Source organism: Doryrhamphus excisus, chromosome 7 (assembly GCF_030265055.1).
Source record: "Doryrhamphus excisus isolate RoL2022-K1 chromosome 7, RoL_Dexc_1.0, whole genome shotgun sequence".
Taxonomy (NCBI): Eukaryota; Metazoa; Chordata; class Actinopteri; order Syngnathiformes; family Syngnathidae; genus Doryrhamphus; species Doryrhamphus excisus.
The window spans coordinates 7,712,198-7,731,286 of record NC_080472.1 but is presented as its reverse complement, the minus strand read 5'-3'; the positions used below and the strand labels follow the sequence as shown (position 1 = coordinate 7,731,286).

The window sequence follows — 19,089 nt, the reverse complement described above, 5'->3', positions numbered from 1 at the left end:
TCTGCACTTTGACCGCCAGATGTCAGTGTTGCAGGGAATGGCGCCGTGTGGAAACCAGGGCGCTCCGAACCTTTTTTTCCAGCCAATGAAATGAATGAAAGCATGCTATTTGGCCACTTTGATACACTTTGTACAGCAACACAACTACATATGCTAAGAGGTTTAATAGAGTTCAAGAAAAAAACTGCCTCTCAGCTTCCTCATGTCAGTGAAAAAGCCTGTTATTACTATCAGCACTTTGTTTTTTGTTCAACTTCTTAAATGATCTTTGTGAATTTTCCTTTCATAATATTATGGCTTTATTCCCATATTTTGAAGTTATTCTTTTAACTTTTCCCCCAATTTAGTGTTCCAGAAATGACAACTTCATTTTGTTTTCTTTGTTACTCAAATTACGGCTTTTAAAAACAACATATTTTTCTTATCATTATGGCCTTATTCTTGCTATATTATGAGTTTTTTCTGCAACCTAATTTTCCCAAAATGACAAATTTATTTTTCATTTAGATTGTTTCTTATATTGCTTTTTATATATTGTTTTTTTAATTCCTTTTTCAACTACAAATTACTTTTTTTGTTATTTTACACCTTCATAATATGTGTCATTTTTTGTCTTTATACTTGTAAAATGACTCATTGATCCCCCTGCAATGAAAATCCATTCTTTTGTTTTTCTAACATTCTTTCCCCCGCTGGCCAGGTGTTTTTAAAGGTTTAAAATAGTACTTCTGTATACTTCCTGTGGGGATCATCAGTGGCAGGATTTCCTGTTCTGTTCCTCGTGTTGCTGACGTCGTCATTATCACAGACATCAACAAATTCCTGCACACAATAGGAATGATCAACTTGAGTAAAAATGACACCACTCATATTGTATATTTTAGTAAAATCAATACTGCGTATGCCGTGACACGTTTAGTCCACATAACATGATACTATCTCTAACGCCCTCACTTATCAAACGTTTTCTAGCAGACTAAATACGCTACAATACAAATACAAGACACCAGATTCCTTCTAATTGTCCATGTAGTACTACACATCGGCCACTAGGTGTCAGCGATTATTCGGTGAGATGATCAGCAGGCATGTTAAAAAAGGTTTCAAACAGGAATAATAAAAACAATAATAATAACACAGGCTACTGTTGGGACCATAATTTCACTTCCTGTCCACATTCATCTGTCCGCCCGCCAAGAAGGTCCCCTCGGGAACACACAGGAGTTTTATTTACGGCTTAAGCTACTGATTTACTCTTATTGTGTGTATTATATTGTTTGTATTGCATGGTTTTCTCATATTGGCTAATAGAAGCCATTTAAAGCCTTTACAGTACGTTGATGAGCCAAGTGTTGTGGCCCCTGGGGTCCTTTGGAGGGTGCTGTTGGCTGATTGAGCAATCGGGAGCACCTGAGGTCAGAGATTTTAAGCCCCCACCCCACAACCTCCCTTGCTTTGCTTTAGGTCGTTTTAATGAAGTGTACCTCTTCTGTGTTTCCTTTTGGTTGTGGCCCTTGAGCCAGGTCGTAACAACAGCCCACCGCTGGAAGTACACGATCCAGAAAAAACATATGAGTCTATCTTATTTATGTCTTATTTTCACTGATCGTAACTGCTACATTGGGTAGTACAAACTTAAAGATGACTATAGGGGTGCTATTTCATATCTAGAGGGCTCTAATAATGTTAAAAACTGGTGGTAACTAGTTAATAACTAGGAATATATATTCATTTTATTAAGATTGGCTCCTACTTGTATATTATTCTGCTGGTGATTTGCAATGAGCTCCCTCGCATATTGATGGGGGTGCAGGGGGTGGGGGGTTGCCTCACTGACTTCCCTCTTTAAATTCTTGGCTGTGTCTGTTATTTTCCCAGATGTTTCTTAGAAGATACGACAGACGTTTTACTTAGTATTCCGGGTCTTGTTTGCCTCCTGGATTGGAACAGAGCAGCGTTTTCCGTGTCTTCCTGCTAATTCAGACGCTGGAAAATAAGGAACCGCAAAGACGGAGAACAGATGAGATTCTCAGACAATTAGGTGTGTTTTTTTGTGGGATGACGTTGTAGTCATGACTGGTCTATTTTTGCTGATCAGAGCTTTGTTTTTTCTCCTGATTGTGCAACTCCCAACCCAACCCCCCCCCCCCCCCCCCCCCCCCCCCCCCACTGCAAAAGGAATGTGTCAGTTATTGCAGAACCCCTTGGCTGGCTTTCCTGGCCTGGAGAGTCGGGTCGCCGCTCCTCCGCACTGCGATAGGCCCTGCCTTCCTGCCTCTGCCGTCTCTTATCAGGACTTAAAGACAAACCGGCACAGCAGGGCCTCCTGCGGCCTCCTTCAATCTTTTCCTTGGCAGCAGAGATCGTTTAACGCAGGTCGTAAAGCTAAAGGTTAGGAATAGGCCGCATGCAGCTGGAGACTCAGGCTGGGTGTTTGCCTTGGCTGGGGGCCTGCGGCTGTCATCAGGCGGGTGCGGGTCAGCATCGCCTGAACGTGAGTGACTTTTTACAACGTGGACTCCAACGCTTTTCCCGTCGCAGGCCTCTGTGGTGACGGCCAGAGGCTTGACTCATCCGCAAGAACTCCTCCGCTTGCAGGGGGGGAACCGACGCCCACTCTGGCTGGGACTCCGTGTGGAGTCAAAGGACACGCTGGGGCTTGGGGAGATGGAGTGAAGGGATTGGAACGTTTCATCGGAGAGTGAAAACAAAAACTTTTTTTTAGCATTAGTAATAGTTTTTGTGGGACTACCAGTGTGTAAAAAACTCGGGTAGAGACACTGATTGTGGAAGGAAACGGCGATTAGCAACCAGCTCCTTGTATGTGTAAGAGATCCCCAATATTTTTTTGTACATATTGTCAATGGTATCCTCTTTGCATGACATCTTTATTGTTTTGATTTAATCTACCTGTAATCGTTAGTTCTAAGTAAAGCACTTTCACTACTTGGTGCTGTTACACAGTTACGCCACAGGGGGGGCGTTGCGGCTTGGTTGGTTGGGAAAGCCACGCACAGCAGTGAAGAAGAAAAATAAATTGCTGTTTTTGGAACTACACTAACTTCTCCCGTTCTTTGCTGTGTTTCAGGTTGGTGAAAAAGATGTTTTTTATGTGTTTTTAAGAACCACAATTTGTAGTATTGTTTTATGTAGAGTGACTTTTGATACCTTGGTAATGTTTGGAGTTGTTTATGTGGTGTAAGTGGTGTAAATTCGCTAATGCTAACAGGCCTAGCCGTGAGAACAAAGCCTGGCTTGTTAAAGGCATCGCTTAACACTTATTTGATGTACAAATACAGGGAAGAAGAAATATAAACTGCTGTGTTAGAAAGACACCAACTGCTCCCGTTCTTTGCTGTGTTTCAGGGTTGAGAACGTCTGACAGTCAGGGCAAAACTATAACTGTGTATTTCCCTGAGCGTAATTTAGGGAGGTAACATATGCACACACTATAATGCTACACAGATAAGCGCTTTTACTCCATGACTTCCTTTAAATAAAGACAGTTAGGACCCTGGTAAATTCTTATTTCCTGCTGGCCCTTCTGGCTCTTCCACACCGCCAAGTACCGTTGGAAAGGCGTAGGGCTTCAGCAAGATGGTGGGCTAGTCCAGCTGCATCGTGGCGCATGTTCACTAAACAGTCCAGTTGACAGTTGCTGGTTGGGAACCAGGAATCAACCACTTGGCCTGATGCTGGCATCTTTAGGAATTGGAAACGAATGTGGCTTTTACAGCTACGCCCATATCAGGAGGTCCGTCCCTCTGTGACATCACAAAGGGACAGTTTTACCACGCCTGCTGAAATCGAGCCCTGAAAGAAGCCCTGAAGCAACATTCCAATTTATATCTCGGAGAAGTAGGAAAAGCATCATGAATCCCTTTAACTTTATATACATAATATAACAATTGATTTTTTCCTCAGAATATTACGATGTGATTCTCCTCTAAGTTTTATTTTTCTCTTCATTTTTCAACTTTCTTCTGGTAAAATGGCAACTCTTTTTTTCCATTTCTGTTTTTAATTTCCCAACCTGTAAATGTTTTTGGACTTTATTTCCATAATATTATCATTTTATAAACATAAAATAACAATTTTTGGGGGGTTGTTTCTCATCATGTTAGGACTTTAAACAAAATATATATATTTTAATCCACAATAACAAAAGTTCACCCTCACACTCGGCTTAGCGATGTCTTCATAACCTCCACATGTCTTTGTTGGCCAACGACAGGGAACCGTTTTAAAATAGTCCAATATTTTACTCATATTTCTTATTCAATATTTCAGCTCTATGCTGCGAAAATGACATTGTTTTTTTTAATGTTTCTGTAACATTATGACTTATATTATTCCCTGAATATTCTAACTTTTATCATTTCCCCTATTAGTGTATCTTTAGAGCGTTCCACTGGGGCCCTGTGACGCCCTTTGGACACCCCACTTCAGGGTAAAAACCATCAACATTAGTTCAGGTGCTTTCAAGTTGAGGATCAGAGAACCTGTTTGTCTTTCTTCTTCCCAGATTACCCCCCCCCCCCCAAAAAAAAGCCCCTCCCCTCACTGTTCCATCCAAAGCCGTGTCATTATGGAGAAAACATCTGGCTCTCGTTAAAGCTCCTGCACCCCCCCACCATCTCCGTCCTGCTAGCATCTCTCTTCATTCTAGAACTCTCCACCCCCACCCCCCCAGGCCGTTTGGGGGGGGTGGTCTCTCCGCCCATCCTCCCCCTCTTCCTCCTCCTCTTCCTCCCTGTCCCTGAAGCTCTTGCCTCCTTCTGCCGTCTCCCCTCTTCTGCAGCCGTCTTTCGGTAGCGCACAATGCCGTCCGTGGGTCAAACGTGGGGCATCTACCTCCTCTTGTGTCTGACTTTGGGATGGACGGGGGCGCAGGAGACAAACTACACCAGGTGAGCTCTCACAGGGAGGCCACTTCCAGCCCGTCTTCATCTTCATCAAGTTGAGCAAAGCGGGGGGGGGTGGGGTGGTGGTGGTGGTTCCAGGTCTGGCTTCTTTGCTGTGTGTTTCCAGTTGTTTTCTCTGCGAATGTGCGGTGGCCGATGCGCCAGATGTTCATGTTTGGGCTTCTGCCTGTGGGGTCCGGTCACAGCAACTGGGCTACGCTTGGTTTGGTACACACGAGCACCGGTCTTATTTGCTCACATTATCTTTACTATATTGGGTAAGCGGCAAGGGGACTATAGGGGTGTTATTTCAACTCGACAGGGCTCTAATAATGTCACAAACCATATCTAGAAGAAGGTAAATCTTATCATGGTGGGTCTGAAAACAATTAACCGTGATAATGGTGGACAACCATATTTGGAAAGAATCCTTTTTGACATTAAATAGTGTGTCAAAATCCACTGGAGTCATCGCTCTCCTTGTGGAAATGTCCCAAACAGATGAATTAGTTGGACATTTATTTGGAAAAAAGGTGTACATTTACAAGAATTAAGTAGTAAATTTACAAGAGAAAAAGATGTACATTTACAAGAACAAAAATTAATTTATGAGGAAAAAAGTTGTACATTTACAAATAAATAAATTTTGATTTAAATTGTAAATTTATGAGAAAAAAGCTGTGAATAAAAAAAAATCAAATTAAGGAGAACAAAGTTTCATAAATTCCATCTTCATAAAATTATGAAAAAAGGTTTAATAAATTTATGAAGGTGGAATTTATTAAACTTTTTAAAATTGACTTTTTTCTTAAAAGTCTTAAAATTTACAAGAAAAAAGGGTGTAAATTCATTTAGAAAAAGATGGTAATGTTACGTTAGCCCAAGGCCAAAGGTCACATCATCTCCATAGCTGTCCGTACAACTTTATTGTCATAACATTTTGTTGCAAATTTATGACATTTTTCTCATAAATGTACAACTTCATTCTTACATCTTGATTTTCCCCATGTGTCCCGAATACTAATAATCGTATTTGAAAGCTGTTTTTGTTCAATTCATAATGCAGTTGTTGGTTGTATTGGAATACGGGTGGGTCATCAAATGTGGGCAGAGCCAGTGGACAATCCCTGCTCTCATCGAGAAGACGAGGAAGCAACCAAGTCAGCATAGAAGGAGACACAGTACATCCTTGCTGCTGACTCAGCAGCTCCACATCTCCACGTGTGTTACAAGACATCTTTGCTTTCGTGTCATGATCCTGACAAGCTCACCGATGCTTTACGATGGCGTTATGATGCCTTCCCGCAGCTTGCAGTCTGCTCTTGCAATGCTGACTTGATCTCCTTCTTCTCCTGCTCCTGCTTCCCCCGTAAAAACAGCTGCCATTTGACAAGAATGAAGTCAAAATATGAACAAATAGAGGAAAATAACATCATTTTACTATCTTGAGTTGAAGTATTTCATCCAAATTATGTTTTATAATATTATGAGAAACAAAATAAATATTATTGGGAAAAATAGGTTGGGGAACAGTTATATTATGGTCATAAAGTCATAAAGACATTTACAAGTATATTAAATATTTTAAATAAAAACATCACAAGTAAAAAACAGCTGTTTTTTTTTTAGAATAAAGTCAAAATATTAAGAAAAAAAGTTGAGAACAACCTCTTGTCATTTAGCCAATATTATGGGAATGAAGTTGTAATATTAGGAGGAATAAAATACTGAAAGAAATAGCTGTAATTGTTTTTTTTTATTGCAGCAATTGATTAATTTATTAATTTACAAAAACGTTTGAAAAATTAGGTTGGGAGAAAGTTATAATATTGTGGGAATAAAGTTTAAATATTACAAGAAAAAAATTATGTGGAATATTTAAAGAGAAAACTGAAATCCACCTGTCCGTCCACCCACCCACCCATCCATCCATAATCTATCCATCCTTCCATCCTTCCATCCAACCACCCACCCGTCCGTCCATCCATCCATCCACCCACCCATATATCCATCCACCCACCCATCCGTCCATCCACCCATCCACCATCCTTCCATCCACCCACCCACCCATCCGTCATCCACCATCCATCCACCCGCCCATCCATCCATCATTCACCATCCATCCACCCACCCATCCATCATCCACCATCCACCACCATGGGCTGTTTCACCGACAATATATGACAAAGCTGAGAAGCAGTATTTGATGAAATACATATACTGTAACTTCTTAGCATATCTTGACAACATATGAAAGTGCCATCCTTTCATTCTTTCATGACCCAGCCCAGGTCACAGAGTGTATGTTTGGATGTTGAACTTCCATCAAGTCACCAGAACATGAAACTGGATAAATAATAAACAATCCTCCCATAGGAGGATTGTGTAAATATTGTAGTAGTAGAGGCCCCAGTTTACGCATTCATGCCATTTTTGTCTGCATGCCAACACTTGTATGTCCTGTCTTCTCTTGACCTTTTCCTGCAGGCCCGTCTTCCACTGTGGAGGAGAGTTGGAGGCGGAGTCGGGTTTTGTTGGCAGCGAGGGATTCCCGAGCTACTACAAACCAAACAGCAAATGCACCTGGCTCATCACGGTGAGTCCCACACAGCCGCTCGTTCCTCGCCTCATTCCTTGTCTGACGCCCCCGCCCTCGGCAGGTCCCAGAGGGAAAAGTGGTAATGCTCACCTTCCGCATTTTTGACCTGGAGGCCGACTCGCAATGTCGCTACGACTACCTAGACGTTTATAACGGCAAGTCCAACACCGTGCAAAAACTGGGCCGCTTCTGCGGGACCTTCCGCCCTGGCGCTCTCATTTCCACCACCAACACCATGATGCTGGAGATGGTGAGCGACGGGGAGACCCATGGCCGAGGGTTCGTGGCCTATTTCAGCGGTGCCAAGCCGTACGACCAAGGTGAGCACGTCCCCACTGAATGAAGTCCCTTGCAGGGCATCACTCATTCTCTTTTATCCCAAAACACACCTTCGAAAATTGAACATAACCCAACAGTTGGAAAAGTAAATATAACACAACATAAATAATATAACATAGCATGTAGATGAAACACCAAAGAAAAAGTTTAATGTAAAAAAAAATCATGATTTTGTGAGAGTTGGGGAGTTCTAAGTTCTAATAACATGGGAATAAAGTTATAGTATTTCAGGAAGAAAAAAGGAAAAAGCTGCAATTTTGCAAGAATAAACTTCCTAAAATGTTGGGAAAAATAATGTATTTTAGTAGCAAAGTTGGAATTTTGAGGACAATTTTATAGTTTTTTTTATAAAGCTGTAATACTATCAGAAACAACCAAAATGAAGTTATAATGTAAAATTAGGTTGGTGAAAAAACACGATTTCTTTCAAAAAACAGCAAAAATGGAGGGAATGTAAAAGTAAAATCATACGTGTGTTGTGTATTTACTTAGCCAGGGGCTAACAGCAGCTATGATCTACAAACGAGACATAATTAGTGTGCAGATGAAACAAGTATGCTGTGCAAAATAGCACATTACTTACAGACAGCCTCCAAGGCAGAGGCCTAGAAGAAAGTATTCCCTCCAAAAAGTTCTCCATCATTCAGTTTGTGTGCCGACCTGCGTCATCACAAGCTGGACTCTGGAAATGATTGTGGCCACTAGGTGTCGCCAGGTCCTGCCATTCTTTATCTGGAAAGCCCAGTAAGTGTATCCAAAAGCTAAAGGACTAATAAGAGTTTTTGAATGAAAAGCCTCTAAAATGTTATGACCAGTGGGGCAAAAGTTCGCGTTAGCATTGCATAACTGAAGGACAATCTGCGCTTGTATTTAGTCATCATCTCCAGGCGGCGTGTTGGCTTTCTTTCAGATCAACAGCTCTGTGGGGGAAAGATAACAAAATCCCAGGGAGAGATCAAAACGCCAAACTGGCCGGACAAGAAGTATCCGCCCGGAACCAGCTGCTCCTGGCTCATCACGGTGGACGCTGATAAGGTCGGCAAAACACTCACAGCTTATTCACTTCACCGACTGGTGCAGCGGAATGGAAATGCGGCACAAGGATGCACCGCTTGGCTACAGCCAGCAGAGGTGCTCTTAGCTTCGGCCTCAACCCGTTTGCTGTCTGACAACCAACCGGAAGGCAGGCCTCATTTTTATCTGTAGCCAAAAATATATATACATTTTCAAAACCTAAATGAAGAATTTCAAGCAAAAAAATGGTTGAGTGAAGCCAAATATGCAGACATTGTGATGTTATGTAGGGTTGTACGCTGGTCACTGGGTGTTAGTAATGTTACTTTGGTGAGGTACTGGACAGGACAGGACTTAAAAGGGAAGGACAGGATGAGCAAACAAGACATGTCCTGGGAAAATAGGACACTCAGCTATGGTAAGTGCATTATGCAGAGGAAAAACTCTGAAAAGGACTTATGTCTTATATTTAAGGGCAAACCTCAAAGTGAATCAGAGCTTTTCTTCCTGTGACTCACACACACACCTGTGGTGTGGAGAGACGCATACATGACAGTGACACATTATCAAGAAAATGATACTCCTTTCTCCCAAAGTCATCTGGGATAGGCTCCAGCATACCCGCTAGCCTCATGAGGATAAGCTGCATGGAAAACGGATGGATGGATGTGTGGATGGATGGATGGAGGATGGTTGGATGGATGATAATGGTTGGACGAATGGGGGATGGGTGGATGTATGGGTGGGTAGGTGGATGGATGGATGGATGGATGGATGGTTGGATGAATGGGGGATGGGTGGATGCATGGGTGGGTATGTGGATGGATGGATGGGTGGGTGGATGGATGGTGGATGATGGGTGAATGGATGGATGGAACGATAGATGGATGGGTGGATGGATGGAACGATAGATGGATGGGTGGATGGATGGATGAATGAATGAATGGGTGGATGGATGGATTATGGATGAATAAATGAGTGGATGGATGATGGATGGGTGGATGGATGGATGGGTGGGTGGGTGGAAAGATGGGTGGATGGATGGATGGCAAGATGGATGGATGGATTATGGATGAATGAATGAGTGGATGGATGATGGATGGATGGGTGGGTGGATGGATGGTGGATGGGTGAATAGATGGATGGATGGAACGATAGATGGATGGGTGGATGAATGAATGAATGGGTGGATGGATGGATGGATTATGGATAAATGAATGAGTGGATGGCAAGATGGATGGATGGATGGTTGTTGTCTTTTTGTTGCAACCTGCCCTCACTGCAATTACTGCAAATGTCAGTGGATGGTTTGTGTTTGCTAACCAGGTAATCCAGGTTAGCTTCGACAAGTTTGTCTTGGAGGCGGACACCTACTGTCGCTTCGACTACGTGGCGTTCTTCAACGGCGGTGAGAAAGACGACTCACGCCTGATTGGAAAATACTGTGGCGATCAAGCCCCGGCGTAAGCAGCCGGTTCGATCATTTCTCGTTGATCCAACTGCGTCGAATGACGTTCCACTTCCTGTTCTGCGCAGGCCCATCACTACCAGCGGGAACGTGCTGCTGGTCCAGTTTGTGTCTGACCTCAGCGTGACATCTGATGGGTTCCTGGCCTACTACACCAGCGTACCCACTGTGCACCGTGCCGATACCAGACCTGTACCGGCGAGACCCCACGTCAGACCCCCCGCACGTGAACGAGTCCCCGCCGCCACGGCGCCCCCGCCCGCTGCTACACCCAAATATGTCCCCCCTCCTGCACCGGAACCAACCCAAAGACCCAAAGCAGTCCGGCCCACCGCCGGCCGTAGCGAGGGAACCACAGGCCAGGACAGGGGAGGGGTTGCCACCAGAGCCAATGGAAAGAGGCCGGGTGAGTGAGGTGTGCTCTCTTCCATCAAATGCTCCCAAGTTCATGCTAGACTTCTTCTTCACTTTTCAGTCACTCAGAATCCTTTGTGTGCCAAAGCCTGTAGAAGAGACGGAACCATCAAGACCAGTTTCTGTGCCAGCGAATTTGGTAAGTCAAACCATAAAAGCTTTCAGTCAAACCGAGTTCTCACAGGAAATTGGAAAATCATCCAATAAATCCAGCCTGTTTCTGGTGAACAAGGCTGCCCTTCATCACCAATTCTCTTCATCATAAGAATGTCTTGGCACAGCCAAGGTGTCGAGGGAGTGTGTGCTAGGCTAGGCTGGGCTAGGCTAAACTAGGCAAGGTTGGGTTAGGTTCGGTGAGGTTAGGCTGTGCTAGGCTGGGCTAGCTTAGGCTAGCCTATGCTATACTATGCTATGCTATGCTATGCTATGCTATGCTAAGCTTGGCAAGGCCAGGCTAGACAAGGCAAGGCAGGGTTATGTTATGCTGTGCTATGCTAAACTTGGCAAGGCCAGGCAAGACAAGGCTATGCTATGCTATGCTACGCTATGCTAAACTTGGCAAGGCCAGGCAAGACAAGGCTATGCTATGCTATGCTATGCCATGCTATACTATGCTAAACTTGGCCAGGCTAGGCAAGACAAGGCAAGGCAGGGTTAGGCTATGCTATGCTATGCTAAACCTGGCCAGGCTAGGCAAGACAAGGCAAGGCAGGGTTAGGCTATGCTATGCTAAACTTGGCAAGGCCAGACAAGACAAGGCTATGCTATGCTATGCTATGCTATGCTATGCTATGCTATGCTATGCTATGCTATGCTATGCTATGCTGTGTGGTGCTATGCTAGGCTAGGCAGGGTTAGGTTAGGTTTGCTATGCTATGCTATGCTATGCTATGCTATGCTATGCTATGCTATGCTATGCTATGCTATGCCATGCAATGCCATGCCATGCTATGCTATGCTAGGTTTTCGTATGCCCGAAAAACTGAATGTGTCTGATGTTACCTTGCTGAAATCTTGTACATTTTTTCTAGTGATTACCGGGAAGGTGACCTCACTGGCCCCCGGACCTCGGGGCACCCTTCTCATCGGGGTCTCCCTCATCAAGACTTACAAAGCAGGTCGGCTAACGATCACGCAAGTCGGCGAGACCATGTCAGTTAAGTTGGTGTCGCAATGCAGGAAGTGCCCATTGCTCCGCAGAGGTAAACACTCAGGTATTCTGCACAATACAGAGCGCCCGTTAAGAGACTTAAGACTTGATTTCTTTCCACAGGTGCAAACTACATTATCATGGGTCAGGTGGATGACGAGGGTCGTGGCAGCTTACAACCTGGCTCATTCACAGCTCCATACAAAGCTCCACATCACAAATTATTGACAAACATTAACAACCAACCATGCTAACGCAACAGATCCCTGACCAAACTAGTCCGAGTCTGATGCGGTTGCAGATCTGTGAGATGATAATGTCTCAGTAAAACCCAACTATCGCCCCATTAAAGGAACACAAATACTTAAACCTTGTCTGTAATTTATGTATGAATAAAGGTTTTATATCTCTTCTGTCACTCTCTGTGTCTGAGTACATTTTGGTTGTTTCCATGAGCAGCAAGGCTTCATACTCTCTTTCACCATAGTGATGTTGGAGTCCGCCTGGTGGATGTCATGGGTAACAGCACCCACAAGCTTTGACTCACAACCTTGTGTACCCAGAAGACCCACAATGGCCGTCACGTACTGAAAAATATAATATAAATATTTTGGATGTAGACATGCTAAGATATTTTATACAGACCTGATCACAATCTTAAGATCAGTTGAAAAATAGCTGGAATTGACCTTTTGCTCATTTGGATCTTAGTGAGGTTTTAAGAAGGGATATTGAACAACATCTGCACATAACCCGCTGCCGTTTGACAACCCTGCACTACCTGAAGCTTCAGTGTTCAACTGAATGAAAAAGCAATTTGGAAGCCATCTGGACTTTTAAGTTTGATGCTCCCTGGCAAAGTCAAAACGGGCAGTTTTGTGGCATTGAAGGAGATTAGGTCTTTGAATTCGTCTTTTGTTCTTGAAACCCTTATACCGCAGATGCTGTCTGATGGTTATTGCACTGCAGGCGGCACCAGAAAGAGCCTTAATTTGGGTCCAGAACTGCCCTGTGTCTTGACGGACAGCCAAATCGGATCCTCCGTTTCAGCACAGATGTCATCTTTGGGTCTACCACTTTATATTTCCATAATACTCAGGATCTTTCAAAAAATGTTGAATGACCGTCTTACTGCATCCAACCTCAGCATCAATGGCACGCTGCCATACATACTACTACCTACTACCCTAATTGTTGTAAATAATCCAAATATATTTTTATTGGAAGATTTTCTTGGATTCACATACATACATACATACATACATACATACATACATACATACATACATACATACATACATACATACATACATACATACATACATACATACATACATACATACATACATACATACATACAAACATACATACATACATACATACATGAACGCATATATATACATACATACATGAACGCATATATATACATACATACATGAACGCATATATATACATAGATACATAGATACATATATACATACATACATGCATACACACATACATACACACACATACATAAATGCATATATACATACATGCATACACACATACACACACATACATGAACGCATATATACATAGATACATACGTACATACATACATATATACATGCATACACACATATGTACATACATACATGCATACATACATATACTGCATGTATAGTATATCTACTTACATGTACATACATACATACATACATACATACATACATACATACATACATACATACATACATACATACATACATACATACATACATACATACATACATACATACATACATACATACATACATACATACATACATACATACATACATACATACATACATACATACATACATATACTGTATGTATATATACACATATATATGTGCATACATACACACATACATGAACGCATATATACATATATACATACATACATGCATACACACATACATACATGCATACATACATATACTGTATGTATATATACACATATATATGTGCATACATACACACATACATATATACATACATGTATACATACATACATGTATACATACGTACGTACATATGTACGTAATACATGCATACATACATACACACATGTATGCATGCATACACACATACATACATACATACATACATACATACATACATACATACATGCATACATACATACATACATACATACATACATACATACATACATACATACATACATACATACATACATACATACATACATACATACATACATACATACATACATACATACATACATACATACATACATACATACGTACACACACACACACACACACACACACATTTTCATGAGTGTGTGTTTTCTGTCTTTAAGGATGGTGTATTGACTGCCAAATAAAGTTTTATTGGAAAAAGATATTTTACAGAATCCAAAGGAAGGGAATACACTGCTTACAAACATTCAGTTCCATTGATGGGAGTATTAGATAGACTTTTACAGTGGCTTCAGCAAGAATAGTTACTAGGAAAAACAAAGTTTGGGAAGCCAAGACGGTCCAATACTTTGCAAATACATCAAAATCCTCTTCTCTCCTTACACCCAAACACTGCCTTTCCTCTCCCTCTCTAAAGCCCCCTGCTGGCCACAGCAGCCACCTGCGCCGGACCCCCTGCGTCGAGTGGGGGGCAGGTTCTTGTAAACGGCCCGGCTGTACGGAATGAAGCACATGCCCAGCTGGAGGTGGCGAGCCAGGCGACAGAAAGCCGCCAGCGCCAGGACCAGCAGGGGCGTGAGCAGCAGGAAGCCCACCACCAGTAGCGCCACGCAGCCGGCGTCGTCCAACAGGTCGGAACAGTACACGGATGTACCGTGAGGCTGCACCTGTAACGATGAAACAACTTTACACTTAACAATCATGACTTATCATTCCATATCCTGTATTATTATAGTTGCTGATGTAGTGGCTGCATCACAATCAGATGTATTTCTAGTGTTTTTATGCATTCACTGAACATTATTACCAGTGAATTGGTAGAAGTCACTACAGGTATGAAAATGTATTGCACCTGAGGAACAAGGTGCATGGCGTCCCGTCATGCATGGTATAAAGAAACAAAAGCAACGCTGCACAAAATGAAAAGTTCATCTCCAGGAAGTCCAAGAGAGGCTTTTAAAAACAGGATCAAGTGAGTGAAGTGATTGTGTACAAACCGTGGAGTGGCACAGGAAGCCGAATATGATCATGACGAGGGCAGGTGTGAGGATGATACCAAACACCATGCCGGCCAACGTTCCATTGATGAGCGCGATGATGAGGTTCTGAGCCGTGACCAGCACGGAGCAGGCCCAGCAGTCCAGAGAGCCCCTCAACTCCAGCGGAGCGTCGGCAACCTCGCTGCCCCCCATGGAGTATGGCGGGGGCACCACGCCACTGGCCCCTCTGGAGGGGGAGTTGGGCTCAGAGTGGGGCTGCTCCGATGTCTTCTCCAGTGTCCCATTGCGTGACAGACTCATGCTTGTGGTGGAGAACTGCAGGAAAGTAACAAAGAATATGACTTACATAAGCAGTACAGGTACAGTGGAACTTTACCATCTCAACCTCAAAGGTCAAGCAAAACTTCAGAAACAGGGGCGGGCAAACCTTTCCCACAGAAAATCGTTGTAGTGAGAGCACATAGAATACTTGTTTATGACTGTCTATACATACATACATACATACATACATACATACATACATACATACATACATACATACATACATACATACATACATACATACATACATACATACATACATACATACATACATACATACATACATACATACATACATACATACATACATACATACATACATACATACATACATACATACATACATACATACATACATACATACATACATACGTACATACATACGTACATACATACATACATACATACGTACATACATACGTACATACATACGTACATACATACGTACATACGTACGTACGTACGTACGTACGTACGTACGTACGTACATACGTACATACATACGTACATACGTACATACGTACATACATACATACATACGTACATACGTACATACATACATACATACATACATACATACGTACATACGTACATACATATACATAGATACATACATACATACATTCATTCACGTACGTACGTACATACGTACATACGTACATACATACGTACATACGTACATACGTACATACATACATACATACATACATACATACGTACATACGTACATACATATACATAGATACATACATACATACATTCATTCACACATACGTACATACATACACATACACATACATACATACATACATACATACATACATACATACATACATACATACATACATACATACATACATACATACATACATACATACATACATACATACATACATACATACATACATACATACATACATACATACATACATACATACATATACTGTATGTATATACACATACTTACGTACAGATACATAGATACATAGATACATAGATACATAGATACATAGATACATACATACATACATACATACATACATACATACATACATACATACATACATACATACATACATACATACATACATACATACATACATACACTGTATGTATATATAAATTCCTACATACTTACATACATACACACTAATACACATACACACATGCACACTTACATACATACATGCATATATTGTATGTATATATACCTACTTACATACATATACATAGATACATACATATGTACATACATACATACATACATAAGCCTCCTATTTGGTCTTCCTCTACGCCTCCTACCTGGCAGCTCTATATCCATATGTACATGTACATATACAATATACATATGTCTATGTACATATATATATATATATATATATATATAAACCATGTAAAGCCATGGAAAATCCGTCCAGCGCGAGGAAATGGTCTTTGCAGACCCCCCCCCCCTCCACACGGCAGGATGACGGAGAACAATGAGCCACGCTGGAGCCCAAAAGTTCCTCTAATCAGCCCTCGCTCAGAACAATGTTATGGCTGACATTCTCTGGTTTGCTGTTTGTATTTCCAGGTCTTCTTTAGCTTATCTTAAGGAAAAGTACATTCCCAGGTGACCAGATGCAATGTGACTATCAAAGTTGGTCTTTTTATTATACACAGCTTCAAACTTAGCCTTCTTCCTTTCGTCTTTCATACTCCTGTCTTGTACTCACTTTCAAACAGCCATTCTATTTCTTCCCTTTCAAAATAAACACAAGTTACTTTCTCTCCTTTCTCTCCTTTCTCTCCTTTTTTCCAGGATGCAATTTGTGTACTCACCCGGTGGGTGGGGGGGTTCCAAGACGACCGTCCTCCTGCAGTTTGATGCTGCAGCAACTGCTGGGACTCCCCAAATTCCTGAAGATGAAGAGAATGTGAAGAATTTCCTCCTGACGTCTTCCACGAAAGTCCAAGAGGTGGTGGAGGTGCCCGCGTAGCTGCCTGCCAAATATTCCTTTGTGTTGTGGTCAAGCATCTAAGTGATCTTCTCCGTTCTCATCAGGCTCGCTCCTCAGTCCTCAGTCCTCAGTCCTCACCCAGCCTCAGAATCCTGCCAACCCGAGGAGAAATCTGCTTTCCCACTGGCTTCACCGCTTCCTTCCCTCACGTTGGGTTTCCTCAGTCTGACTCCAGCGTGAGATATGATTGACTGTGTGTGTGTGTGTATCCTGAGCACAAGAAGCAGGCTGTTGTAGGGGCAGTGGAGGTTTTCTGTGATAACACCCGAGGCCAGATGTGAACCCAAGGAGGGGGGGAGGGGGGGAGTGTTTATTTGGAGAGATTAGAGCAGACATGCCGTTGCTGCCCCAGGCTCGTCATTTTACACTTTTTTCACTTCCACTGATAAGTTTTAGGAACGACCAGCACCTTCTAGTTGTTGAAAAGTGATTGTAGTTGGTCTGGGGTTGGGGCGTCTGAAAACTCATTTTTGGAGACTTATTTTTAAAAGTACACCCTTAGATTTCAAGAACAAAGTCCTACAATTACGAGAAAAAAAGTCACAAACTTTCCAGGAAAAAAGGCAAAATTCATGAGAAAAAAGTCCTAAATTTACAAATATTAAGTTGTACATTTAGGAGAAAAAGTTTTACATTTACAAAAAAAACATACGACAATAAAGTTGTAAATTCCCAAGAATTTATGGGAATAAAGTCATACTTTTACAACAAAAAGTGTGTGAATTGATGAGAAAAAAGGTGTCGATTTCAAAGAAAAAAGGTTGTAAATTAACAAGAGTAAGGTTGCCAATTTGAAAACAAAAAGGCCAAAATTTATGAAAATAAAAAAGTTGTAAATTCACAAGAAAAACATCATAAATTCATGAGCATAAAGAGGTGAATTTAGGAGGGAAAAAAGCGGTAATAGGACCTTTGCTCAAGGCCAAATTCACTGGTAAGTGTTTGAGTGGCACACATGTAGAGGATATGGAAGGATATGGAAGCATATGAGGAAAGATATGGAAGGATATGGGCAAAGATATCGAAAGATGTGGAAGGATATGGGGAAAGATATGGAAGGATATGGAAGGATGTGGAAGAATATGGAAGGATATGGAAGGATATGGAAGCATATGGAAGGATATGGAAGGATATGGAAGGATATGGAAGATATGGAAGGATATGGAAGGATATGGGGAAAACTGTGGAAGGATATGGGGAAAGATATGGAAGGATATGGAAGGACATAGGGAAAGCTATGGAAGGATATGGAAGTATGTTGAAGGGTATGGGGAAAGATGTGGGAGCATATGGAAAGATATGGAAGAATATGGAATGATATGGGGAAAGATATGGAAGGATATAGAAGGATATGGAAGGATGTGGAAGGATATGGAAGGATATGGGGAAAGATGTGGAAGGATATGGAAGGATGTGGAAGGGTATGGAAGAATATGGAATGATATGGGGAAAGATATGGAAGGATATGGAAAGATGTGGAAGGATATGGGGAAGGATATGGGAAAGGATATGGAAGGATATGGAAGGATATGGAAGGATATGGGGAAAGATATGGAAGCATGTGGAAGGGTATGGAATAATATGGAATGATATGGGGAAGGATATGGAAAGATGTGGAAGGATATGGAAGGCTATGGAAGCCATCCCCGCATCCAGGAAGAGTTTCTCTCTCTCTCTCAGGGCAGGACTG

General features: G+C 42.0%; 2 protein-coding genes across 6 annotated transcripts; one reads left to right on the top strand and one right to left on the bottom strand.

Moving 5' to 3' along the window:
- The first annotated feature begins 2,268 nt into the window (after nt 1-2,268).
- pcolcea (procollagen C-endopeptidase enhancer a) lies at nt 2,269-12,306 on the top strand. 5 transcript variants are annotated; one of them, XM_058078591.1, is made up of 9 exons: nt 2,269-3,088; nt 7,392-7,500; nt 7,572-7,823; nt 8,753-8,877; nt 10,183-10,319; nt 10,393-10,730; nt 10,800-10,877; nt 11,770-11,940; nt 12,012-12,306. In XM_058078591.1, the coding sequence occupies exons 2-9, from the start codon at nt 7,482-7,484 to the stop codon at nt 12,140-12,142; spliced, it is 1,251 nt and encodes a 416-aa protein (XP_057934574.1). In that variant the 5' UTR covers nt 2,269-3,088; nt 7,392-7,481; the 3' UTR covers nt 12,143-12,306. The 5 variants fall into 5 exon arrangements, with proteins under 5 accessions (XP_057934574.1, XP_057934575.1, XP_057934577.1 ...); XM_058078592.1 differs by lacking the exon at nt 2,269-3,088 and adding an exon at nt 3,405-3,433; XM_058078594.1 differs by lacking the exon at nt 2,269-3,088 and adding an exon at nt 3,479-3,858.
- Nucleotides 12,307-14,187: 1,881 nt separating this feature from the next.
- tmem88a (transmembrane protein 88 a) lies at nt 14,188-17,659 on the bottom strand. Its single transcript, XM_058077818.1, has 3 exons — nt 17,221-17,659; nt 15,076-15,393; nt 14,188-14,745 (listed from the first exon to the last, which is right to left on the bottom strand). The coding sequence occupies exons 2-3, from the start codon at nt 15,376-15,378 to the stop codon at nt 14,458-14,460; spliced, it is 591 nt and encodes a 196-aa protein (XP_057933801.1). The 5' UTR covers nt 15,379-15,393; nt 17,221-17,659; the 3' UTR covers nt 14,188-14,457.
- Between the last annotated feature and the right edge of the window lie 1,430 nt (nt 17,660-19,089).

Coding starts and splice junctions, on each gene's coding strand:
- pcolcea (XM_058078589.1), top strand. CDS start 4,822: ATGCCGTCCGTGGGTCAAACGTGGGGCATCTACCTCCTCTTGTGTCTG. Junction 10,731..10,799: donor AGCCAATGGAAAGAGGCCGG/GTGAGTGAGGTG, acceptor TTCACTTTTCAG/TCACTCAGAATCCTTTGTGT. Junction 11,941..12,011: donor GTGCCCATTGCTCCGCAGAG/GTAAACACTCAG, acceptor TTCTTTCCACAG/GTGCAAACTACATTATCATG.
- tmem88a (XM_058077818.1), bottom strand. CDS start 15,378: ATGAGTCTGTCACGCAATGGGACACTGGAGAAGACATCGGAGCAGCCC. Junction 14,746..15,075: donor GCTTCCTGTGCCACTCCACG/GTTTGTACACAA, acceptor TCATCGTTACAG/GTGCAGCCTCACGGTACATC.